Source organism: Ochotona curzoniae, unplaced genomic scaffold (assembly GCF_017591425.1).
Source record: "Ochotona curzoniae isolate NIBS_2020 unplaced genomic scaffold, NIBS_Ocur_1.0 contig_2855, whole genome shotgun sequence".
Lineage (NCBI taxonomy): Eukaryota > Metazoa > Chordata > Mammalia > Lagomorpha > Ochotonidae > Ochotona > Ochotona curzoniae.
In genome coordinates, this window is record NW_024465615.1 from 1386327 (window position 1) to 1412489 (window position 26163).

General features: G+C 42.6%; 1 protein-coding gene across 2 annotated transcripts in view; it reads right to left on the reverse strand.

The window, feature by feature from the left end:
• Positions 1 to 2693: 2693 nt before the first annotated feature.
• Positions 2694 to 26163, reverse strand: part of GPBP1L1 (GC-rich promoter binding protein 1 like 1) — a 54863-nt gene continuing 31393 nt past the window's right edge. For both annotated transcript variants that reach the window (XM_040977761.1, XM_040977760.1), the window contains exons 6-12: positions 18064 to 18136; positions 16686 to 16879; positions 9289 to 9429; positions 8715 to 8873; positions 6404 to 6525; positions 4710 to 4812; positions 2694 to 3599 (exon numbers count right to left, since the gene is read on the reverse strand). In XM_040977761.1, the coding sequence (XP_040833695.1) occupies positions 3447 to 3599; positions 4710 to 4812; positions 6404 to 6525; positions 8715 to 8873; positions 9289 to 9429; positions 16686 to 16879; positions 18064 to 18136 (945 nt within the window). In that variant the 3' untranslated portion in view covers positions 2694 to 3446. The remainder of the gene's footprint in view (positions 3600 to 4709; positions 4813 to 6403; positions 6526 to 8714; positions 8874 to 9288; positions 9430 to 16685; positions 16880 to 18063; positions 18137 to 26163) is intronic.

The window sequence follows — 26163 nt, forward strand, 5'->3', positions numbered from 1 at the left end:
GGTTGGTCCATTTCTGTTTACACAGGAGGCCTCCAGGACTCCCTCAGCCCTTTCCACTTACGCCTCACTGGTCTGGGAAGGCCTCCCTGACCTTGGGCATTGCTGGGCTGCCACCAGCGGACAGAACACAATGCCGCTCTCCAGCCCAGGGTCTCAACTTTTCCCCCAGGCTGAAAAGCTTTTCCCAGCAACAAGTCCCCTCCCAATGCAACCACAACTCCTGCCACAGGCCACGTCACGGCAGGGACAGTGGGCTCTAACCTCACTCCCAGAGCCAGCATAGCCCAAGGAATGAAAGCTGTGTGAGGACAAAATGAAGCTATCAGATTTGGCAATCAAGTACAGAAGGAACTCAAGCGTGACAGGGGCCAGCCAGGCTTTTTCCTGGTGGCCAAGTTTCAAACAGCACTGTTTGTTGTTGTTTGTTATGCCTTGGAAGGCAAGAGCAACTGAGGCAGGCCTAGGGGGGAGACAGGAATCTTTTTTTTTAAGATTAATTAATTTTTATTGGAAAGGCAGATATATACAGAGGAAGAGAGACAGACAGGAAGATCTTCCGTTCGATGGTTCATTTCCCAAGCAGCTGCAACGGCTAGAGCTGAGTCAATCCGAAGCCAGGAGCCAGGAACTTCTTTACGAATCTCCCATGCAGGTGCAGGGTCCCAAGCCTTTGGGCTGTCCTTGACTGCTTTCCCGGGCCACAAGCAGGGAGCTGGATGGGAAGTGGGGCCACCGGGATTAAAACCGGCACCCATATGGGATCCTGCGCGTGTAAGGTGAGGACTTTAACCACTACGCTATCGTGCTGGGCCTGGGACAGGAATCTTTTAACCACTTTGTCATGTCCCAAATGGCCACAACAGCCAGGACTGGGTCAGGTGGTGGCCAGGAGCAGGTATTCCATTTGGGTCTCCCATGTAGGTGCAACCTGCCATTCCAGGCGCATTAGTAGTAGATGATTAGAATCTCAGCATGCAGACCATGAAGGAGCACTCCGACATGGGAGGGAGGGTGGTAAGTGGTGACTTAAAAAAAAATCCCTTGCATTATGTCGGAGGCCAGTGCCCAGCCCTATATTCCTAGCGTGGACATTTGGGGAGTGAACCAGCAGATGGGTGAGTACATTCTCTTTTTCTTTTTCTTTCTTTTTTTTTTAAGATTTATGACCAGAGGCAGGGAGCTGGATGGGAAGTGGGGCTGCTGGGATTAGAACTGGAGCCCATATGGAATCCTGGCATGTGCAAGGCAAGGACTTTAGCTGCTAGGCTACTGCCCCGAGCCCTCTCTTTTTGATTTTTAAAGTAAATAACCCTTAAAGAGTTGTCATCTTGGGAGAGAGGCTTAGTGGTTAAGCATTAGTTTGAAACACCTGTATTCCAAATGGGAGTGTCAGGTTGAGGTCAAGGCCAACATGTGCTTCCCAATTTCAGCTTATTACTGCAGATGCTGGCAGGAAGCGGATGCCACAGCTGGAACAGCTGAGTTCTGCCACCCACATGGAAGCCTTGGGTTGGGTCACCAGGTGGGAGCTCTCATACATGGAAATTCATACGGGGAAAATAGATGCCATTTTTCCTTCAACAAATAAATTCCCTCTGACTGTTCCACCTCAACTTACCAGCGCTGGTTGGCTGGCACATGACTAGTTACATCATCAGCCACAGGAAGTCATACTGCATTACAGAAGTCGGCCATCCCGGCCCTGGGAATCCAGTGAATCCAGTGTCCTGTCAGTTCCCTCTGTTTCAGAGACTACACCCTGTTACTACTTTATCTTCCTGACATTCCACAAGCATCTTAAACCTCAGCTGATCTCCCATCAGATCAGGATCTTGCTGCTCTGCATCCTTTAGGGAGTAATTAGCAGAGGCACAGCCAGTCCCCGATGTTGCTTGGTTAAAAATTGGTCTTTGTCAATGGGATCTTGACCTGAAGTTTTTGCTCTGCTAATGTTAACAGCTGTTTAATGTTAACTACTGTTTGTCTCCTCTTATAGAATACTGGGCAGTCCTTGCACAGTGCTGGGTACATGCTAAAGGGGCTTCAGGAGTGTTTGTGGAATGAATAAAACTGTTCCCTTCACTGGCAGTCCAAGCAGCACTGGCTCAAGCATTTTCTCCTGTTAGTGGGAAAACTAACTTATTGGATATAGACCATCCTTAAAATATGGCCACCAGGGGTTGGCACCATGGCATAGTAGACTTAGTTTCCACCTATGGGGCTGATTTAAGTCCCAGCTATTCCACTTCTGATCCAGCTTTCTGCTTTAAAGCAGCAGAAGATAGTCAAGTTCTTGGAGTTTTGCATCCATGTGGGAGACCCAGAAGCTGCTCCTGGCTTTGGATCAGTTCAGCTCCAGCTGTTGTGACCATCTGGAAAGTGAACCAGTAGATGGAAGATCTCTCAGTCTCTGTTCCTCTGCCTCTCTAATAAACAGTGAATCCGTATATATGTATGTGTGTGTGCGTGTGTGTGTGTGTGTGTATATATATATACGCCTTCTAGTAATCAATGAGGAATGGGTTCAGGAAGGAAAATTAGTTGCTAAACACTTAATTCTGCATAGAAAAATGTCTCCTAAAAGGAAAGAGGTGTATCTGAATTCAGATCTCCCCAGACACCATAGACATTATTTTCCCTAAAACGGAATCCACATCTAATTTTAAAGAAAACACTTCTCTTACACATGACAATCCAAACTGATGCAAAATATTTATTCCAAGTTAGTTATTTTATGCAGTAGTTTTTCCCCTCAACAGACTTGTGATAACCACATCTTTTAAATCTGTAAATAATGTTATCAAAATAATCTTAATCTTTGAAATCTCACAAAAATTTATATTTTACAATCCACCCTGAATATCAAGGCTGCAAGAATAACACATTTCCTATATCCAAATATTTTACAACTGTACCCAAAAAGTAAAATGAAAAACAAAACAAAAAAACACAACAACAAAAAAAACCACATATGCTTGGTTAAGGGCTAAGTTACCCGAGCAGCCAAAAATAAAATAAAATATCCAAATTATTAGCATTAATTTAATACAATTATAACTTCAATAGTCACTTTGTCATTGACAATGATTGCTTGAGCACAGAGTGAGCGCCCCAGGGCTGGAGCAAAGCTGCTGCTGCAGACCAGGGGCTGCCCTGCCTCCCCACACTGCCAGCTCCCACCTGTGCATTGCCCCACATGTACTGGGGGGGTGTGCATACATACATTGTACAAATCTTCACCCCCCAACCTCTTTCTATTAAGCAGATAACATGGAAAACAACAACAAAAGCTAAACAAGCCAATCGCTTTCTCTTTGGGTTGATTATTTCCCTTGTGCATGAATTCAATAAAAAGGTAAGGAAAGGAAAAGAGCAATCTCTCGTACACTCCCTCAACACACAAGCCGAGGTTGTTGGGTCAGATGTAACCGTGAGTATCTGCATGTCTACTTCCAGGCATCGTCATCTGATGTTTCGCTGCTACTGGTCTCTGTGTCGGAGTCCTCCACCTCTGCTTTACCAGTGCTCCTCCAAGGGGAGAAGAGGCAGGAACTGCGACTCCGCAGGAAACCATTTTTCCTAAAGCCATTTCTTCTTAGCTGTGGTTAGTAGCATTGCACAGGAAAAAATAAAAATCCATCATTAACTACACTGGCTCATGGCAACTGGGACAGCCCAGACCCCAACTCAATGTGAAGCAAAACAGGCTGTGAGAGAAGAGCAGTGATGCTCAAATTTTAATCTGCAAACATCATGAGTCTCTTCAAAAACATGCTGATTCTTGATCTCAGAAGGTCAAGGGTGGGGTTTAGTGCTCCCTATTTCTTTTTTTTTTTAAAGATTTTATTTTTATTATTTTTTTTATTGGAAAGGCGGATATACAGAGAGGAGAGACAGAGAGGAAGATCTTCCATCCGATGATTCACTTCCCAAGTGAGCGCAACGGGCCGACACTATGCCGATCCGAAGCCAGGAGCCTCTTCCGGGTCTCCCACGCGGGAGAAGGTTCCCAAAGCTTTTGGGCCGTCCTCGACTGCTTTCCCAGGCCACAGGCAGGGAGCTGGAAGGGAAGTGGGGCTGCCGGGATTAGAACCGGCGCCCATATGGGATCCCGGGCGTGCAAGGCGAGGACCTTTAACCACTTGCGCCACCACGCCGGGCCCAGTGCTCCCAGAGCCTTAAGTGGCAGGGTTTCATGGCACTGTAAAGGACTTACCAACTGTAATTTCTGCTTTAAACAGTTGCCAGTCAAGGTGGTTTATATAGATCCCATTTGTCACATTCAATGTTGTAGTTCTTAGGATCTGGGAGTGCTTACCATGACAAAAAATCCAAACATTTTTTTGAATAAATTCACATGCTGACCAGAGTGCCAGCAGAAAATTACAGGGCTTGAAGCAGAGCTGGCAGATGAGCCCATTTTCCTGAAGCTGAGACTCTAACTCATGGAGACAGCCTTGTGGTTCCTCAAGGGGCTAGCGCTATGAGGACAAAACAATGCACTACTTTTTGCTCCGAGACCTTTAGCTCACTGATTTTTCTATGTACCAGTGGAGACGCCATGCCAAGCAATTTCTGTATTTCCACTTTGACAAGTTACATATTCTTTTTCAAGGTCTTTCTCTCAGAAAAATGTTATGGGTCCTTAAGGCTAACAACTGTACTTCTTAACTCCCTTCTCTCTACAGTTAATGAACTCTACGACATACCTGCTCTGTCTTCATGTGGAACTCTTTGAGTTCATCTTCCGTTAGAGGAAGGCAACTTTCATCATTTTCAGGATATTCCTGCCATCCCATTGCTTTCAGTAACCTGGTGGAGGCAAAGGCAAAGAAAGACTGTTAACCCTGAAGAGCAGCCAACAATTTCCAAAAAATAATTCTTCTTTCCAGGACAATGGATATTAGAAAAACAAACACTTTAACTTCTCAGTGGGAGAAGCATTAATTATGGCTACTTCGGTGCTTGTAATTTCAAGGGTGTGGAACCTCTTATCTGCTAAGGGGCATATAAACATTCCCATCATTCATAGGCCATAACAAAGCTGTCAACTTAAAAAAACTGAGCCTGCTTTTGACGTATTGAATTTTGACTAGTTTCTCCTGTGGTTGCCTTGGCAGGGCCAAAACAAATGATACTGATGATCCTCACCCCTGAATTAGGGGGATCTCCACAGTTGAGAACAACAGCTATTTAAACCAACCAACCAGAAAACAGAATCTACCAGATCATTTTTCACATGGGTTACAACAGAGAAAGAAATCTCACTAGTGCTACTTGTAAGCTTAATAATCTACTTCCACATGCACCCAAATTCCTTTTTTGTTTTTAAAGATTTATTTATTTTTATCGGAAAGTAAGATATACAAAGAAGAGGAGAGATAGAGAGGAAGATCTTCCGTCCACTGATTCACTTCCAAAGTGGCCACAACAGCTGGAGCAGAGCCGATCTGAAGCCAGGAGACTCCACCGGGTCTCTCACACAGGTGCAGAGTCCCAAGGCTTTAGGCCATTCTCTACTGCTTTCCCAGGCCACAAGCAGGGAGGTGGATGGAAGGCGGGGCCACTGGGACACAAACCAGCACTGATGTGGGATCCTGGATGTGTGCAAGGCGAGGACTTTAGCCACTAGGCTACTGTGCCAGCCAAGCCAATATTCTCTTAAATAGATGACATTATACAATCTCTCATAATCTGACTGACCTGGCCGTGAAAGTCCTGCTGTTCAGCAGCCTGTTTCAAGGAAGGCACAACTGTATTTGCCAGCTCCACTCACTGCCCACACATCTGAACACTCTTTGTTCAAAGTCTTCATTTAACCAAGATAAAATGTATGGGATGGCTTATACTAGGAGGGCACAGAGTCCCAGATTCCTTTTTCTGACCTTCTCTTGGCAGAAGGCATAAACTGAGCCAGAAATTAAGCTACTTGAAAAGGGCAAGCATTGCGGTGTGGCATACTGAACTGGCACTTGAACACTGGCACTCCATACTGGCGTGTTGATTTGTATCCTGGCTACTCTGCTTCTAATCCAGCTTCCTGCTAATGTACCAAGAAAGGTAGTGGAAAAATGGCTCAAGTACTTGGGGCCCCTCTGACATCCAGAAGGGAGACAAGAGTCCAATCCTGGCTATTCACAGGCATCTGGGGAGTGAACCAGTGGATGAAAGTTCTGCTTTTGAAATATTTTTAAAAGAGGGGGGGAAAAGGTAAGAGGAGGAGAAGAGATTGTGGGAAAAATTTAAGCCTATGAAAGGATGACCAGTAGGCTTAACAGGTCAATCCTGGAGACAACAGGTTGTGGTGATTATGGGACTTCTCTCTGCATGCCAGACTGTTCTAAGACCTTTTCTTAAATATGTTCAAGGGTACACACAGAATCCCCTGTGATCTCATTCTTACCTGTGCTCTGCTTCCAGAGAGTGTGAGAGGACTTCCCCTTCTTCTACTACAGGGAGAGAAAGACCATTCTGATGACAGCCTTCTCCATTTTCCTTTGGTTCAGGTGTGCTGTTGTCCTCCGACTGCAGTAAGTAAAAGAACAAACCTGATTTAATGATCCTTTGTAACAAAGGCAATGATCCTTGTGGGTAAGCAACTTCCAAGATGATTCAGAAGTCAGGACTTAAGAAAGAAAGTACTTTCCAGAAGACAGCCTCACTTAAAAACTGAGGATCTGTTTTGTCAACCAAATGATTTTAAAGTTTATATGGAGAGGCAAAAGACCCAGGACAGAGAATATAAGACTTGCCATAAAAGTAAAGTGATTAATACTGTGGAATTGACAAAAAGACAAATATTTCACTGAACAGAGGAGTCCAGAAACAGCCTCACATGGTCTGACCTTGACTAGGCGGCAAACAGTAAAAGGCAGAAAAGATGGGTGTTTGAACAAATGATGTGGAACATGCAAAAAATATCCATCTTGGGCCCGGCGGCGTGGCCTAGCGGCTTAAGTCCTCGCCTTGAACATGCTGGGATCCCATATGGGCGCCAGTTCTAATCCCAGCAGCCCCACTTCCCGTCCAGCTCCCTGCTTGTGGCCTGGGAAAAGCAGTCGAGGATGGCCCAAGGCTTTGGGACCCTGCACCCGTGTGAGACACCCAGAAGAAGTTCCTGGATTCTGGCTTCGGATCGGCATAGTATCGGCCTAGTATCGGCCGTTGCGCTCACTTGGGGAGTGAATCATTGGATGGAAGATCTTCCTCTCTGTCTCTCCAATCTATATATCTGACTTTGTAATGAAAATAAATAAATCTTTTAAAAAAAAATCCATCTAAACAGACTTTCCACTCTACAAAAATAATAAAATTGTCAGACATAAATTTAAAAGGCAAAAACCATAAAACTTCAAAGGTAACAAAGGGGAAAACAGATGGTCTTGAATATCTTTGTAGATAAGACAAAATCTGATTAAAAGACTATTATCCAAGATATATGAATTCTTAAACTAAGAAAATAAGCAATGTAAAAATGTGCAACATACCTTAATAAACATATCACCAAATAAGCATGAAAGTAATTTCTTCCTCATATATCCTCCAGCAAAAGTCATCAAAACAATGATACCACTATACACCTATCATAAGGACCAAAATCCAGAACACTGACAACATCAAATATTGACATATGGAGCAACAGGAATTTCCATTCATTGCTGGAGGGAATGTAAAATGGAATGGCCATTTTAGACAACAGTCTGTCAATCTCATACAAAATTAACCACATACTCTGCCATATGAATCCAACAATTTGTGCTCCTTGATTTTTACTTAAAGGACCTCATAATTCATGTCCACCAAAAATCCTGCACATGAGTGTTCAAAACTGTTTTCTTCATGATGGCCAAAATGTGGAAACAATCAAAATTCCCTTCAGTAGGGATCACTGAAATAAACTTGAGGGCCCAGCACAATGGCTTGCATGTGCTGGGATCTCATGTGGCCACTGGTTCGTATTTCAGCACCCCCGCTTTTCATTCAGCACTTTTGTGGTCTGGAAAAGCAGTAGAGGATGGCCTAAAGCCTTGGGACCCTGCACCTGCTTGGTCTTGGAGAAAGCTCCTGGCTCCTGGGTTCAAACTGGCTAAGCTCTGGCCATTCACATGGGGAGTGAACCAGTGGACAAAAGAGCTATCTGTCTCTCCTGCTCTGTAAATCTGCCTTCCCCCCCAAAAAAAATAAATCTTAGAAAAAATAAAACCATGCCCTGAACCATCTATAAGAAAAGACAAAAAACATAAAACAAACTAGGAGGTGGCATTGTGGCACAATGGTTTAAGTCAACACTTGGGCTAGTTCAGTCAACACTCAGGATGCCTGCATTCCATGCAGGAGTTCTTGGAATGAAGCATCTGCTACTCTGCTCCAATCTAGCTTCCGGCTAATGCTCCTGGGAGACAACAGAGAAAGCCCATGTCATTTGGTTTCTGCTACTCCTGTCAGAGACTGGGATGAATTCTCACGTCTTTGCCCTGGCTCTTAGGCATTTGGGGAAGATCACTCTCTTTGATCTCCAAATAAGTGAAAATACCCTAACCTGAAATTATTGGTAAACAAAGGGATTAAACTCGCTTCAAAGGCTCTTTCTCCTATAGACAGTGTGTTTCTACGTATTTTAAAATTTAGCTTCATCTTTCTCACTTAGGAAGAAGAAAAGCACACAAGTTGCAAAGGAAAATACCTATGCTGCCCCAGAAAAACAATGCTCTTACACCCTCAGGTTTGTCACAGTCTCTGTTCTCTGAGAAGTCTCCATTCCGGTCATCCTTTAGAGTCTTCAGGAACTCACTCTTCCTGTCAGTGGTTCGGCGGGTCAACTTGGTCAGACGAGAGGAGCTGATCTCAATTGGAGGAGTGGTGCTGGAGGGACTCTGGGCAAATAAACAAACAGGTTGACCCAGTCAGTAAAGAGCAAAACTGAGGTCTCTAGGTCATTTCTAAATGGCACCATTTTCCAGAATCTGGCTGCCTATCACTTAATCCTTTTGTTTAAGCAGACACCAGCTTTGCAGAATTTTTACAGTTCAAACAGGTTGGCTTATACAGTATCCCTTGGACTGTTCTACAAACACCAGTAAAATATCACTGTAACATAGGCCAACCTTAGTCTACCAAAAAGCATCTATCTCCACAACAGCCACGCTCCTCTTCTGGTGTTAATGGGAAGCATTCAGTTAAAAACAGCTGGAAGAAGGGCTATTACAGCTACACCTGTCACACTGCATGAATTAGTCTAACAGAACATAGTGACTTTAAAAAAGGTTGCCCAGTTTTATCCTCACTTACCTCTTTGGGAGAGTTTAGAAGTGCAGCACCAGCCAGTACCACTGGCTTAGTAACAGAGACAGGACTGGTGAAAGCAGACTCCCGGTTAGAGGAAAGGGAGCCCGACCTGTGTTCCATTCTGTTAGATTTCCATGCATTGGGCTACAGAGGAAGAAGCAAAAAAACCCATCAAAACAAGTACACAAACAAAAAATGATACATGGAAACATAGGTTCCCAGAGGTTATCTGTCTTAGTATGGGGGTATGTAATCTATATCTGAGGTCAATTACTTAAAGTAAAAAGGCAGATGGACAACAGTCGAGGGTGGCTAGTAGGCATTACTCAAGAAGACAGCTCTTGGCCTGGCACTAGGACTCAATCAGTTAATCCTCCTCTCGCAATCACCAGGATCCTATATGGACGCCAGTTGGTGCCCATGCTGCTCCACCTCCCACACAGCTACCTGTTTGTGGTCTTAGAGAACAATGGAGGATGGCCCAAAGTCTTGGGCTCCTGTACCCATGAGGGAGACCTGGAGGAGACTCCTGACTCTGGATTGGCTCAGTTCCAGCTGTTGTGCCATTTGGGGAGTAGGAGTAAGACAGCAGAAGTTAGATCTTTCTCTCTGTCTCGCCTTCTCTTTGTAAATCTGCCTTTCCAACAAATATAACAATATAATAAAGAAGAATACAGCATATCAGAAAATGCTGTATTCTAGGAACTTGCAAGACAATACGTTCCACTCAGTGAAATTGCAAATGTTGGACAATGGCTGGTTTAGTTCAAAGAGCCTTCTCATATTCAGTTTTCTTGAGTGGCAGCATAATCTGTCACTCTGGTAATAACCCTAGCTAAAGGACCATGTTTTTTTCTGAATCAACAGCAGCATCTAAAGAGATCAAGAAAGACAAGGGATGTAAACAGAGGTGTGCTGAAACAAAGTCCCATCCCTGTCCCAGAATGAAACAATCAAAACCAAGAAACTCCTCAGGACAAAGGAAGGATCTGAGCACAGTGGACAGGCAGCAGGGTAACTGGTCACTAACCAGGCACTTTGATCTGGAAACACAGGCATCCCAATCAGTGTCTTCACCACTGCAACCACCTACTCTAAGAATTAAATCTCGCTCTAAGTATGCCTGATGTGAGTCTCAGTTCTTGTTATAGCTTCCTGCTGATGTGCACCCTGGGAGGCAGCAGGCATTGGCTTAACTGTCTTGGTCCTTGCTGCCTACACAAAAGAACCTGGACTGAGGTTCCCAATTCTTAGCTTTGACCTGACATGGCTCCATTTGCTGTGTGCTTTTCAGGACTAAAGCAGTAGATGCAAGATCTTTGTCTTTCAAGTAAATCAAGAAAACAAGTTAACACACACACACATTTATTTTAGCATAACAAAGAGGGATAAATGGAAAAATCTTCTATTGGCTGGTTCATTACCCAGATGACTAGAACAGCTATGGGCAGGCGAAGCCAGATCAGGAGGCAGGATGTGTATGCAGAGATCTAAGTACTTGTGGCATGTTCTACTGCTTTTCTGAGGCCAGCAGCAGAGAGTTGGATTGGAAATGAACAGCTGGGACATCAATCAGCACCCATATGGAATGCCAGTGTATTTACCTGCTGCTATGTCAATACACTAGCCCCCAAGGTTCAATTCTTGAATCCATTAGGTTTGACTAAGATATTTTTATGAAAGAGAGTGATAAAGTTTTTCATAACTTGTTTAAGATTACTCTGCTACTATATGACACTGACTTTTTGCCATCCTATAATACCTCCAAAAAGAATAATACAAGCAACTTAAAAATATAATGACCCAATCAGACTTTGCAGTCACATGGCCTCCTTGCAGTAGATTATCACTGTCACCTCCAACCTGAGCTTCAGCCACAGGGGTCATAATGGGCTTCCCAGTGAGAAAATCATTATGCCTCACTATATTGGTTATGTATGCAAAACATGTTGGATAGTTTTTCTGTCTCTTAAAAACAAACAAATAAAAGATATGGATCCAGCACAGTGTCCTAACGGGTAAAAGTTCTCAGTTCTGATCTTGAACACGCTAGGATCCCATATGGGCACCGGTTCTAATCCTGGCAGCCCCACTTCCCATCCAGCTCCTTGCTTGTGGACTGGGAAAGCAGTTGAGGATGGCCCAAAGCCCTGAGACCCTGCACCCAAGTGGGAGACCTGGAAGATTGGGCTTCGGATCAATGCAGCTCTGGCTGTTGCAGTCACTTGGGGAGTGAATCATCGGACAGAAGATCCTCCTTTCTGTCTCTTCTTCTCTCTATATATATTTGACTTTGTAATAAAAATAAACAAAAAATAAAAAGATTTATTTTATTTTTATTGGAAAGGTAGATAAGCAGAGAGAAGGAGCAACAGAGAGAAAGTTTTTCCACTTGCCGATTCACTCCCCAAGAGCCAATCCAAAGCTAGGAGACAGGAGCCAAAAGTCAGGAGCCTCCTTTGGGTCTCACACGCAGGTGCAGCTTTCAAAGCCTTACAGCCATTTTCTATTCTTTTCACGGGCCACAAACAGAAAGCTGGATGGGAAGGGAAGTAGCCAAGCCATGAACCAGTGTCCACATGGCACAACAGCACTAGAAGACAGAGGATTAGCTTGTTGAACTGACCCTACCAGGGTTCTTCTTACTGTCAGTCTTTTAAAGTCAGTAACAGCTATTTCTAAATGGCTCATTATGGCTTACTTAGTTTCCTTTAATACTTATCTCCACTCCTGTTTGCATAATAGCTTTTTATTGAAAGATTTATTTTTATTATTTTTTATTGGAAAGGCGGATATACAGAGAGGAGAGACAGAGAGGAAGATCTTCCATCCGATGATTCACTCCCCAAGTGAGCCGCAACGGGCCGATACTATGCCGATCCGAAGCCAGGAGCCTCTTCCGGGTCTCCCACGCGGGTGCAGGGTCCCAAAGCTTTGGGCCGTCCTCAACTGCTTTCCCAGGCCACAGGCAGGGGGCTGGAAGGGAAGCGGGGCTGCCGGGATTAGAACCGGCGCCCATATGGGATCCCGGGCGTGCAAGGCGAGGACTTAACCACTTGCGCCACCGCGCCGGGCCCCATAATAGCTTTTTAAAGTCATAAAAAGTCTCATATTCATATCACATTCAAAGGCCAGCTCTTAAAAACCTGACTTGTTTGTCAAGAGATTGACTATCACTTTTCTCCTTGAATTGGCTCCTTTTCCCTTCTTTGTCTGAAAGGTACAGAGGAAGGGAAAATGAATACATATTGTAATCCACTGGTTCAAATCTCACATTGTTGCAATAACTGTGTGGGGAGCGTCAGATAATTCACTCTAGGTCTCCCATATGGGTGGCAGGGAACATTACCTACTGCCTGACTGGGCATGCATTAACAGGAAGCCTTATCTGGGTCAGAGTTGGGACTTACCGGAAGGTATTTCAGTGTGGGATTTGGTGGTATGAAACAGGTTCTACATTAGATGGAGCCATTCTACAGTGTCCTAGCTTCAGTGCCATTTATGCTATAATATGCCAAATTATATTAGAAAATCTACATGCAGACAGTATGTAAATCTCTCTTCCTACACTTTACCTTCTCCCCGAGCTTTTACAAAAGCCACCAGTAGTCTGACTTTCCCAATCAGCTACAATGAAACACTCATGTATTCCACCTACATTCTGGGGTAAAGTAAGTTTGTCCTGCCAAGAATGCTCCACTTGCTTTTACTTGCTGTTTAAAAAAATTCTTACTCTTTTTAAACTTTTGAGTAACTAGAGTATGTTAGTAATCATATTCAATATACCTGCAAAACTAATTTCACTCATTTGAAAAAAATATTTATTTTTCTTGGAAAGGCAGACTTTCAGAGAGAAGAACAAACAGAGAGAAAGATCTGTCAACTGCTTCACTCTCCAAGTGGCTGCAATGGCCAGAGCTGAGCTGATCCGAAGCCAGGAGCTTCTTCTGGGTCTATCCATGTAGGTACAAGGTCCCAAGGCCTTGGCCATCCTCCACTGCCCTCCCATGCCACACAAGCCAGGATTTTATCCAGGCGCTGGTACATATCTCAGCTGCTTGACTCCCTGCTTATGTCCTGGGACTGTGTGCGAACATGGGAGACCCAGAACAAACTCCAGGTTCCAGGCTCCTGGTTTTGGAAAGCCTCAAGTCCAGGCACTACAGCCACTTGGAGAGTGAACCAGTAGATTAAAGAAATTTTACTGTATCTCCCTCTTCTTGTAAATCTGCCTTTTCAATAAAAACAAATCTTAAAAAAAAAAAAATAAATCAGCCTCCAAAATCAGTTCAAATCATATTTTTTTGATAAAGCTTTCCCTAATAAGCATAGTGTGCAACTATATAAAAATAAAGCAAACTTAAGAGTACTCAAATCTCTTTATCATCTCATTATGATTTGAAACTGACATTACACACCAGATGTATCTTCTACATATTCCATTATTCCAACTAAATTGTTATTTCACAGAGAGTCATAATCTTATTTGTATTCAGATACAAACACCGAATACAAAGCTTGCAAACAATGGAATGTGGATTAACGCTTACTGGTTTTTCTCCTAATGTTAAACAATATTTTTTTTTTCTTAAAAATGACTTATTCGGGCTCGGCGCGGTGGCACAGTGGTTAAGTCCTCGCCTTGCACGCCTGGGATCCCATATGGGCGCCGGTTCTATCCCAGCAGCCCCGCTTCCCTTCCAGCTCCCTGCCTGTGGCCCGGGAAAGCAGTCGGGGACGGCCCGAAGCTTTGGGACCCTGCACCCGCGTGGGAGACCCGGAAGAGGCTCCTGGCTTCAGATCGGCATAGCATCGGCCGTTGCGCTCACTTGGGGAGTGAATCATCGGACGGAAGATCTTCCTCTCTGTCTCTCCTCTCTGTATACCCACCTTTCCAATAAAAAAAATAATAAAAATAAATCTTTCAATAAAAATGACTTATTTATTTGAAAGGCAGAAAGGGGACAGATACATGCACACAGACCCTGCATCTGTTGGTCACTCCCTAAATGGCTAGGGTTGGGCTAAGTGAAGCCACGAGCCTGGAAGTCCACTGCAGTCTCCCACAGGAATCACCAGTATCAAAGCACTCAAGCCATCTTCCACCGCCTTCCACAGCACATTAGTAAGAAGCTAGACAGGAAGCAGAGCAGCCATGACTTGAAACTGCACTTTGATATTGGATGTCAGTGTCACAAGAGGCAGTTTAACGGGTTGCACCATGATCCTGGCCCTAAAAAGTGCATCCTAATTGTTTCTTTACCCTACCTGGAATTTGTGAAAATACTATGATATGCTGACATAAGAGTACTAGATTATATAAATACAAAAAGAAGTTTGCAGTCTGCCCTTGAAAAGGTTACAATCAAGTGACTCATGCAAAAACGCAGCTCCTGGCTCCTGGCCTCAGATTGGCTCCGTTCCACCCACTGCAGTGACTTGGGGATTGAGTCAGCAGATAGTAGATCTTTCTGTCTCTCCTTCTCTCTGTGTATCTTATTTTCCAGTAAAAATAAATAAATATTTTAAGAAATAAAAATTTTTTTAAAAAAGGAAAAGTGGCAGAAAAATCTTTGAACGATTAGATGCGACAGAAGAGCATTCACAAAAAGGATGAATGAATCTGAAGAATAACTTTCAAGACAAAAAACACAGGATGCAAAAAATACAGTTCAGCTAAGAATTACAGCTACCATGTTAAATAGTTGAGATAGGGGCTAGCACCCCACACGATTGCCAAATACTCAACCTCCAGTCTGGCTCCCTGTTAATGTGCCTGGGAAAGCAGTGGAAAATGGCCCAAGTACCCATGTGAGAGAGCCAGAAGAAGCTTTTGGCTCTTGACAGGCTCATTCCTGGCTGCTGGACCATTTGGGGAGTGAATCAGTGGACAGAATCTCTCTCTGCCTTTCCCTCTGTAGTCTTGTTTTCAAATAAAATACAGCTCATGGGCCAAATGTAAACTAAAGGTTCAATAAGAGCCACAACTTGGCCACGCCTAAGCCATGCATCTGGCATCAACCAGTCTTCCATATGGGTGGCAGGTACCCAACCACTCCAACCATCGCCTGATGCCTCACAGGGTGTGTATCAGCAGGAAGCTAGACTAGAAACAGAGTAGCAAAGACTTAAACCACATACTCTTAATGGGATGCAGTCATTTTAAGTGGTTGGGAAGCTTTAACAAAATAATAAAGGTAATATCTTATTTTTATTGGAAAGGCAGATTTACAGAGAGTAGGAAATACAGAAAGATGTTTCGTCTGCTGGTTCACTCCACAAATGGCCACTACAGTAAGAACTGTGCTGATCCAAAGCCAGGGGTCAGGAACTTCTTCTGGGTCTCCTATGTGGGTGCAGTGTCCCAAGGACCTGGGCCATCCTCTGCTGCTTTCCCAAGCTATAAGCAGGTAGCTGGACGGGAAGCAGAGCAGCCAGAACTGAAACAGGAGCCCATGTGTAATGATGGCCCCTTGAGGCAGTTTTTAAGCGGCTCCTAGAGTCACTGTTGTATAGTAACTTAAGCTATACCTCAAGTCTATTACTAAGCTGGCCCAAGTCCATGTCACTCTCTTTCTGTGTATTTGGTAATACACCAAAGAAGGTAGAAGAAAATGGCAGGGACATAAGTACCCTGGCATGTGGAAAAATAGGCTGAAGTTCCCAGCTCCTGGTATGTGTCCTAGCTGTTGCAATCATTTGGGGACTGGATCACTAGATGCAAAATCTCTGTTGTGCTACCAAATTAATTTTTTTTAAAGCGTAAAGAATATATGCAATACACAAAACAACAAACAAACAAAAACAAAAACCCACCAAAACAAAACCCTTTTGTAACCAGGAAAGACTAAGATATTATCTGGCCCTCTACAGAAATAATTTATCAACTCCTTCCATAAATAGTTTGGAGCCACTGAAAATTTAGGAAAGGATATGATCAAATGCTTTAGGAAGATCTTTCTGGTATTTCTGTGGAAAATGGGTACTCAGAGATGAGAAAATAGAAGGGTACACGACAACAGTGAATGTCAGATGGAAACCCGATTAAGGGCAGCAGTGAAGCAGTAACTGACAGGGACATTGTAATTGCTCAGCTGAAGGGAATGAGTAGTAAGAATAAAAAAAGCAGCCAAAGTGTTCAGCTGGGCAGTTGGACTAATGCTGATGCTATTAAAGGAAATAGTAAAACAGGAAGAGCAGGTTTATGAGGTGAAGTTAATGAATAGAGAGGCAGGCTAACAATCCAGCTAGTGGCAAGAGAGTGCAAGCAGAGTTCAATTCTATACAATCAACAGGTACTGAAAGAACATGTGGTGAATGACTGGATAGGCAAACAACAACAACACCACAAATGACAAGTCTCTGTTTAACAGGGTTCTCATGAGGATTTCAAATCATACCTTGGAAGGAGGTGGCGCAGGCTTAGGAACCAAGTTCTTATAGACACTTGGAACCATGGTTGATGCTTTGTTCCCATTTGCATGGTGAGATCCTGCGGAGGTGAACGCAGCAGAGAACGCAGCAGCAGGATCCTCTTTGGAAACTTTTTTGATGACTAACATCTTGGAAGATTGCTTGGCACTAGGTGGGTTTTCTGTGAAATACAATAGCGGAGATACAAAAGAATATATCAAATCTGTTGAGTAATGTGGTGCACAATCTACAACAAGTTAAAAGTTCAGAGGGACAAATATGTCTGGTATGTGCTTAAATACACTCAAAACTGACATTGAAAAAAAAGGGCAGCATATGAAATATTTGTCTATTAAATCTGCACTTACCTTAAGTCAAAAGGCTGAGAAGCAATGATTATTACATCTATAAATCACAGCCAAAAAAAGCAAAAACAAAAACAAACAAAAAAAACCCCAAAGACGGCAGCAGGCCTTCAGAGGCACAGGTATCTACAGCACAGACTGACCACATGGAACAAGTCTATATCCCTTGGCAGCAGCTCCTTGTCAAAAGGGAAATGGAGGGAGGCTATCATGGCACAATAACGAAAGCTTATATGATTGACAAAGATGAGAAGACATAGCAATTACTTTTAACTGTGTAACACTGAATTCAAAACCAACATTGTTAAAGCCTTCTGAATAAGATGCTGAGTACCAAACACACGTAATATTCATTTTTACTGTCGAACACCAGGTTTGGTTTTAATACAGATTCCTATCTGTTAATTTTATATAAGTCTGTTTGTTCTCATCATGCACATAAACATGTCTGTATTAATGTTTCCCCCTTGTCCCACACAAGTCATCACTTACAAATGTCAAAAAATTTAAAGAAAAAAAAATCAGAACCTAATGGAACAACATAATGGATAAGATGACTTTTCAAAGGACACTGTTGTAAAGTGTTAGTAATATAGAGGAAAGCTTAGGGAATATTATTACATATATCCTTAATATATTTGGGAGTGATCATTAACACATAAAATTATTCTAAGTGAATTAGCAGTATTAATTAAAATGCCACTTTTTAGTGAACTTTATATTATTTTTTTACTTTAAACCTGCTTCCACATACAGGGCTCTACAGGCTCTCAAATATCTATTCTGACTCCACTATCGTTATTACTCATTAGTGGTGACTGGAGACACAGAGTGACTTGTTGTATTTGTGAACACTTAAATCAGTGAAGTACTAATAGATTTCAGTTACTATGGCAAGCTGATGAAATGAAACAAGAGATAAAGAAAAGAGGTAAGAATTTTTGCTTCTCTTCTTGTTAAGAAAAAAAGTTGTGCCCTTAAAATGGCAAAATCTACCTACCCCACACTCCAGAAAGGGTCCCAATAGGTCTGCATGGCTGATTCTGTTTGCCAGCTTCTGGATTCAAAGAAGGCTAGGAAAAAAGGGATATGAATGGTTGACACAGTAAGCTGATCATTTTGGCACTTTTCACAGAGTAGCCATCACCATGGAACCTATCAACAATTACCTACTAGTGGCACTTTCTAATTCACACTATTCACAATTAAGCAGGAGATGCTGAAATGCAAAATCAATAGGTATAATGTTGACTTTATCCTCTCTTGAGTTTCAATTCCTTTGACATAAGAGGGATTTAAAATAGTTTAAAAAACAGAATATATGTGCTACTTCCCACATTTCTGAAGGATATATATGCCAAATAAGGGGGCAGGGTGGAGAAAGCTGAATGAGGATTTTCTCAAATCTCAGCAGGATAATCTAGTCTGTTAAAAAGTAGTATTGGCAGAGGCAGACCACGTGTCACCGACTATTAAAGATACACAAGCAAAATTATCACAAAGGTCACAGTGTACAAAGATTATAGGGCCTACAAAAACAATTCACATTAAAGAAGAAGGTGTCCTGGAGGAGGAATGTGCAACTCCACTTCAGAGAGATGCTATCAGAAACGGTTCGTCATAGATGACAACTAAGAAGAATCCTTAAAGATGACATTTCAAAGCTGGAAAACAGGTGATTTGATAACAGAAGGCTAAACATGACCACCAAGACAGGTAAGCCTGACAACAGATAATTCACAAATCTTCAAACAATTCAACATGATTCATATTAGGGAAAAGAGTACTTTGTGTGGGGGGGTGGGGGAGAGGGAAATGTCTGGCAAAATAGCTAAGAGCCAGAGCCAGAGCCAGCTTCAGGAAGAACTTCAGGGAGATTACATTTTATTCTTTAGGTAAAGATCCATCTTTCATGCAGTTAACATGATACAATCATTTACTTACAATAGTCACTGTGGTAGCAGCTTGAAGGGCAGATCTGAGGGATTTAAAGATCAACTAAGATTCCAATAGGAGATCAATTCCACAGTCCAGAAGAATAATAAATGCAACAGGAAGAAGAGATGAGAAGGATGGAGAAGAGTTAAGAGCAAGACTGGACTTCATAATTACTGAGGGAGTATGAAGATGACACTGATGAAGCTTGTCTGGTAACAAAGTAGGAAACAATTTCTCCAACACAACTGCTGGGAGACCGTTGAGAAAGGCTAAGACACCCAGATTACACACAATGATTCCGAATTTTCATCTGTTGGAGTGGGCACTTACGTTGAACCAGTCAGTTCTGGTGAAAACCAAAATAATACAACAAACATAGATGCAAATCCAACTACCAATTCACTATGTAAAGGAACAAAACAGTGACAATATAAGAGAAGGATAAACACAGTTCTCTGCATAGAAGAGTTCTGGTAACAGTTGTGGTTGGATAATATTAAGCTACACATTCCTGATCACATTTGAAGGTTAACAGAGATACTGAACCTATTTAAGTAATGCCTTTAGTCTCTTCCCATTGATTTTGAACAAACATTTAAATAGTAAAATATATGACACAGTGCAGTAGCCTACCGGCTAAAATCCTTGCCTTGAAAACACCGGAATCCCATATGGGCTCCAGTTCTAATCCTGGCAGGCCTCGTTTCCCAGCCAGCTCCCTGCTTGTGGCTTGGGAAAGCAGTCGAGGATGGCCCCAAACCTTTGGGACCCTGCACCAGTGTGGGAGACCTGAAGAGGCTCAGGGATCCTGGCTTTGGATTGGCTCAGCTCTGGCCATTGCAGCCACTTGGGGAGTTAATCAAGACAGAAGATTTTCCTCTGTCTTTCCTCCTCTCTGTATATCTGACTTTCCAAGGGAAAAAAAAAATTTTAAATAATCAGTAAAATATAAACAAAAATTACATAAAACAAATCAATTAATGGGAAAACAATTATGTAATAATTATTGGCCAAGTCAAGGACTTTACTAACTCTATAAGGAAAAAAAATTAAATTGCCTCCTTCTAAAATAACCCTTATTCTTACATACAGTGACAATCTGTTTTCATTATCCAAGTGTATGCCTTGCAATCTACAGGTCATCCACTTAATCCACATGCTACTTTAAAAGAATCTTATACCCCTTTACTTCCTATAAACTGTGCTATGGTTCAAGGAGCTATATAATCTCTTCTTTTTATTTTAACAAGGCAATTTCTTGATAGTTTTGTGTTCTTCCATTAGTAATCACATCATCTGCATTTGTTTCTTGTTTATTAAGCTGACAAACTATTAACTAATACGACACAAGACAAGCTTCCAGTTTCAGAGTTTGCACCTTGTTAGTATAAGCCCAATTGCATGGTTGAGTTTCTATAGAAGATAGGGCACAAGCTTTCCTTAAGGTGAGGCGGGCCTCACTGTGAATTTAAACCTTTGCAGTTACCTTTAATGGACACATAAAAGGTCCCATGTTTGGACAGTGGGAACCCTTTTTCTATTTAGCTTCTGAATTTCGTGATGAAATCAAGTAGTGCTTAACTACTTCTTTACTATCCAGCATTATAAAAACATTCAGGGTGAGCTCCACGGTGCAGGAGGTTAAGGCATCATTTTCGACACTGACATCTTTCCTTTCTGATTCACCTACCAGCTAATGTGCCTGGGAAGGCAGCAGGAGGAGGCCTAAGTACTTGGGCCTTTGCCACCTGTGTGGGAAACCTGATTTTTGGCCAAGTCCGATGCTTGCTGTTGCAACCATTTAGGGAGTTGATGAGCAGAAGGAAGTTCTCTTCCACTTACTGTCACTCTTTCAAATAAATCATTAAAAAACCCAAAACCAAACAAAAACCCTCCAAGTTCATCCTGTATCAATCCTGTCCAGCAGCAGTATTTCAAAATCATAATATGGACACTTAGCTGCTTGTTGCCACGAGACTATTCCTTAGCTTTAAGTACTGTTCAGGACAGAAGTCTTGAAATATATACTCAGAATGCATTTAAGTGCCTAGCAACTAGCCTAGTGATTAAAACATCTACCTATCATGTCTGATTACCTGGATCCAAAACCTGGCTCCAGGGCCCAGTGGGTAAATTCTTGCTTTACACACGCCAGGAACTCATATGGGCACCAGCTAATGACCCAGCTGCTCCACTTCCCATCCACCTCCTGTTTGTGGCCTGGGAAAGTAGTAGAGGATGACTCAAAGACTTGGGACCCTGCTCCTGCGTGGGAAACCCAGAAGACACTCCTAGCTTTGTATCAACTAAGCTCCAGGCACTGCAGTCACTTGGGGAGTGGACCAGTAGATGCAAGATCTTTCTACCTCCTTCTCTCTGTAAATTGCCTTTCTAATGAAAATAAATGAATCTTAAAACAAAACAATACCTGGCTCTAGTTTCCACCTCCAGCTTCCTGTTAATGTACATGCTGGTAGGTACTAGTGATTGCTCAAGCAATTGAAATCCTGCTATCCATGTGAGAGACCAGAACTGAATTCTTGGATGTAAGAATGGTACCAGACCCATACTTGCCTTGTGGTCCTTATGGGAGTCAATCAGCAGATGAGGAAAAGCTCTCTCCATCCACTCCAATAAATAATACAATCTGTTTTAAAATTTTTCTAACAAGGCACTTGGAATACATAAACAACTGAGGATCACAATTTTAGCCTACTCTACCTAAAATGTACTTTGAACACTTAATTAAACTAGCCTATGCTTGAATAAAATTATCTAACACAAAGCCTATTTTACAATAAAATGCTATCACATGTCATTTATTAAACATTAAAAATGGAAAACACAATGGCTTTACAGATACGCTTTTGCAATATCATATAAAATAAAAAAATATGTAAGATGTGAACTCTGTATCCAAAGATAAAACTTCTCATAATTTCTTACTGATAGTTCCAATTCAAATACAAAGTATCTTAGAGCGTTTATGGAATCTTTACCTTGTATTTATTTCACTTGAAAGGCTTAAAGCAAGAGAGAGAGGGATAGAAAGAATCATGCATCCACTGGTTCACTCCCCAAATGGCTGCAATGGCCAGAGCTGAGTTGGTCAGGAGCTACTTCTGAGTCTCATGTGGGTGCAGGGGTCCAAGGTTTTGGGTCATCTTACACTGTTTTTCCAAGCCATCACTAGGGTGCTAAGATTGTAAGTGGAATAGCTGGGATGCCAGCACAGCAGACAGAGGATTTGCCTGCCAGTCCCATGTATTTGTATTTCATTTCATTTAAACAGATTATGATTTTCAAGGACACAAAATCATGCTCAAAGGCTGGAGCTATGGCATGGTGGCTTAAGCTACCACCTGCAGAACTGGCATCCCATATACAGGCATCAATTTGTATCTCAGCTGCCCTATTTCTGATCTAGCTCCCTGCTAATGTCCCTGGGAAAACATCACAGGAGACCCCAAATGTTTAGACCCCTGAGACCACATGGGCGAACCAGAGGAGACTCCAGGCTCCAACCTGGCATATCATTTGTGGCCATGTGAGGAGCATCCAGCGATAGAGGTGGATCCAGTGAACCAGAAGGTGGAAGACCTCTGTGTCTCTCTACAGCTCTACCTTTCAATTAAATAAGCCTTAAAATAAAATCACATTCAATGGCTTTAAGTCATGATATACAGAACAGAAGAGAAACAAGATTACTAAAGTTATTGAACATGATCTCTCATATCTAGACTGGCAGAGCACACAGCTATTATATCCAACATACTCTTAATGCTCAGTCTTATCTCTATTACAATTAACCATAAACTTAATGTTTTATAATTCCTCTCATTGGTTAGTTTGAGCCTCAGAAAAAGTGCTGGAAACAGTATCCTGAGTTCTTACACAACATTTGCCTAAAATAAAAACATTTGCCTACAACATTTACAGCTTAAGTCTACCAGTATAAAACCTTTCTCACTTTTTCTTCCCATAGTACTGTATCCATTGCTATGCTGACTTCTGTGACAAGTTTGCTGGGGCTGGCATGGTTAAGTTGTTCCCTGCAATGTCAGCATGCCATACTGGTGCCCATGCATGTCATGACTACTCTACTTCCAATCCATCTCCCAGCTAATGGCTTGGAAAAAGCACTGAAAGTGGAAGATGGCTCAGGTGTTTGAGCCCTTGCCACCCTCACGGGACACTCAGATGAAGCTTCAGGCTGGCCCAGGGCTCACAAAGCTTTGGGACTCTGCACCCATGTGGCAGACCTGCAAGAAGTTTCTGGCTCCTGGCTTCGGATCAGCGCAGCACCAGTCGTTGCAGTCACTTGAGGAGTGAATCATTGGACCGAAGATCTTTCTGTCTCCTTCTCTCTGTAGGAGGAGGAGGAGGTTCCTCCTACAAGTCTTTGGGCCATCCTCAACTGCCTTCTGAGGCCACAAGCAGGGAACTGGATGGGAAAAGGGTTGCCGGGATTAGAACCAGCATCCATATGGGATACCGGCACGTGCAAGGTGAGGACTTTAGCTGCTAGGCCACAACGCTGGGCCCTCTGGACAGCATGTTACAGGTTTGCTTGGTTTTTTTTTTTTAAAGATTTATTTATTTATTTTTGGAAAGTCAGATATACAGAGAGGAGGACAGACACAAGAGGAAGATCTTCCTTCCGATGATTCACTTCCCAAGTGACCTCAATGGCCGGTGCTGCGCCAATCCACAGCCAGGAGCCAGGAACTTCCTCCAGGTCTCCCATGTGGGTGCAGGGTCCCACTGCTTTGAGCCATGCTCAACTGCTTTCCCAGGCCATAGGCAGAGAACTGGGTGGGAAGTGGAGCTGGAGGGATTAGAACCAGAGTCCATAAGGGATTCCGGCATATAGAAGGTGGGGACTCTAACTGCCAGGCCTCTGTGCTGGGACCTTGGTTTGTTTTGAAAACATGTCCAAAAGTACACATTGGATTGTCTAGAGATATTTATTATTTTGCTCATTCTTTTTTCTTATCAATAGATTAAAGGAATTTCATCCTGGTAAATAATATAACATACCGTAACAAAATAAAAATTTTTGCTTTTGAGAAAGAGAGTTCTTCCATTCTATTCACTATTCAAATGCCAACAATAGCTAGGGTTGGGCCAGGCCAAACAAAGAGTTCATTTAGGTTTTCCAGAAAGATGACAGGGACTCAAATAATTTAGCCATCACTTGCTGCCTCACAGAGCACACAGTAGCAAGAAACTGAACAGGAAGCAAAGGAACCGACACAAGAACAAGGTTCTCCAATATGGAAGGCAGGACTCTATTAGCTTCAAAGCGACCCTTCCTGCCTATTCTGTGCAAGTCCACCTGAGCAATTCAAAATTCTCCCTTTCACAGCTGGAATGGTAACTACTGTCAATGGAGATTTATGCTCCTATTCCCATATATTTATTTAACAGCTCCTATAACACCAAATTCCTCAAAGCCAGGTTATTTATTTATTTAAAGCTCTTTGGAATCTTCTTCTTTATGAAGAGTAATTCTTTTTTTTAAAGACTTATTTTTATTGGAAAGGCAGATTTACAGAGGATAGACAGAGAGAAAGACCTTCCATCTGTTTGTTCACACCCCAAATGGATCCATAAGCCAGAGTTTAGCTGATCCGAGGCCAGGAACCAGGAGTCTCTCCTGTTTCCCACATGGGTACAAGTTCCACAGGCTTTGGTGCATCCTGCATTGCTCTCCCAGGCCATAAGCAGGGAGCTGGATGGGAAGTATGGCAGCGAGGACATGAACCCACACCCATATGGAAGGATTATCCAACCTAGCCACTGTGCTGGGCTGGCAAGGTTACAAGGCAGATCTGATGCTATCAGCTTTCCTTAGCATCCCAGAAAAGTAATATCTGCCATAAACAGTTTTTTGGGGCACTATAAAGGCAGGTTTCTAGCTCTTTCCTTTAACAAAGAACCAATAACTGCTCATTCACTGAATCACAGCTGAACTCTTTTTGACAAAGTCTGGATACTTTAGTAAGTCTCAATTTATGTGCAACTTCACATACAGTAGTCAACCAATGTGATCTTTACTCTGTACTATAATTCTCTAAGGCATACCACCTCTAATTTATGAACAATTAGAACTAACTCTACATTCAATAATCTTAAGTCCCCAAGCATCTTTGTAATTTTTAACCCGATATTCCCATTTTTCTCAGAAAACCCCTTTCTAGTCATCTTCTCCACTATTATCCATGTTCTCTTTTAGGCCTCCTCTCTGATGACTGCTATGCTCCTTCTGAGATTCTACCCATTCACAAATCTCCTTTCTATTCCAAGTGCCATGTCTCTCACCCGTCTCTCCGGCATGCAGATTCATTGTATTCTAAAACCGATTATATTCCTTGTTTCTCTTTCACCAATTAACTACTACTTATTAAGTAACTCTGGATAGAGATTTCATTTTTTACTTATTTCTCCAATTACAGTATCTCAGTTACAATGCTTTAAATTTAGAACTCAGGGGCTGCTGCCATGGCATATCAGGTGAAGCCTCAGGCTGCACCTCCAGTACCCCACATGGGACTCCACTTTGGATCCAGCTCTTTGCTAAAGGACCAGGAAGGTCACAGAGGATGCTCAGAGTCCTTGAATTCCTGCATCCACATGTGAGACCAGAAGAAGCTCCTGGCTCCTGATTGGCCCAGTTCTAGCCACTGTGGTCAACTTAGGAGTGAACCAGTTGATGGAAGATATCTTTCTGTCTCTCCTCTCTCTGTAACTCTTCCTTTCAACAAGGAATGAAATACATGTTTTGTTTTATTAAGTGGAACTCAAAGGAAGGTCTTCAATAACCTAAATGTCTACCAACAGAAAAACAGATAAATAATCTGGGCCTGTCACACCAGACAATGGAAAAGATCCAGGACGCTAGAGCAGTTTCTCAACTGATGCACTACTGACATCTGGGCTGGTAAATTGTTATGGGTCTGCCCACTGCACAGTGGGTACTTAGCTACATCCCTGACTCTCACTTGTGACAATTACAGTGTCTCTAGAATCTTCCTAATGTCTCCTAAAGAGTAAAACTATCTCTGGTTGAGCCATACTGTATCCACACACACATCTATCAATCTCATAAAATAAGAGAACTAGAGAATGAATAACACCAAATTCAAAACAGACAGAATGT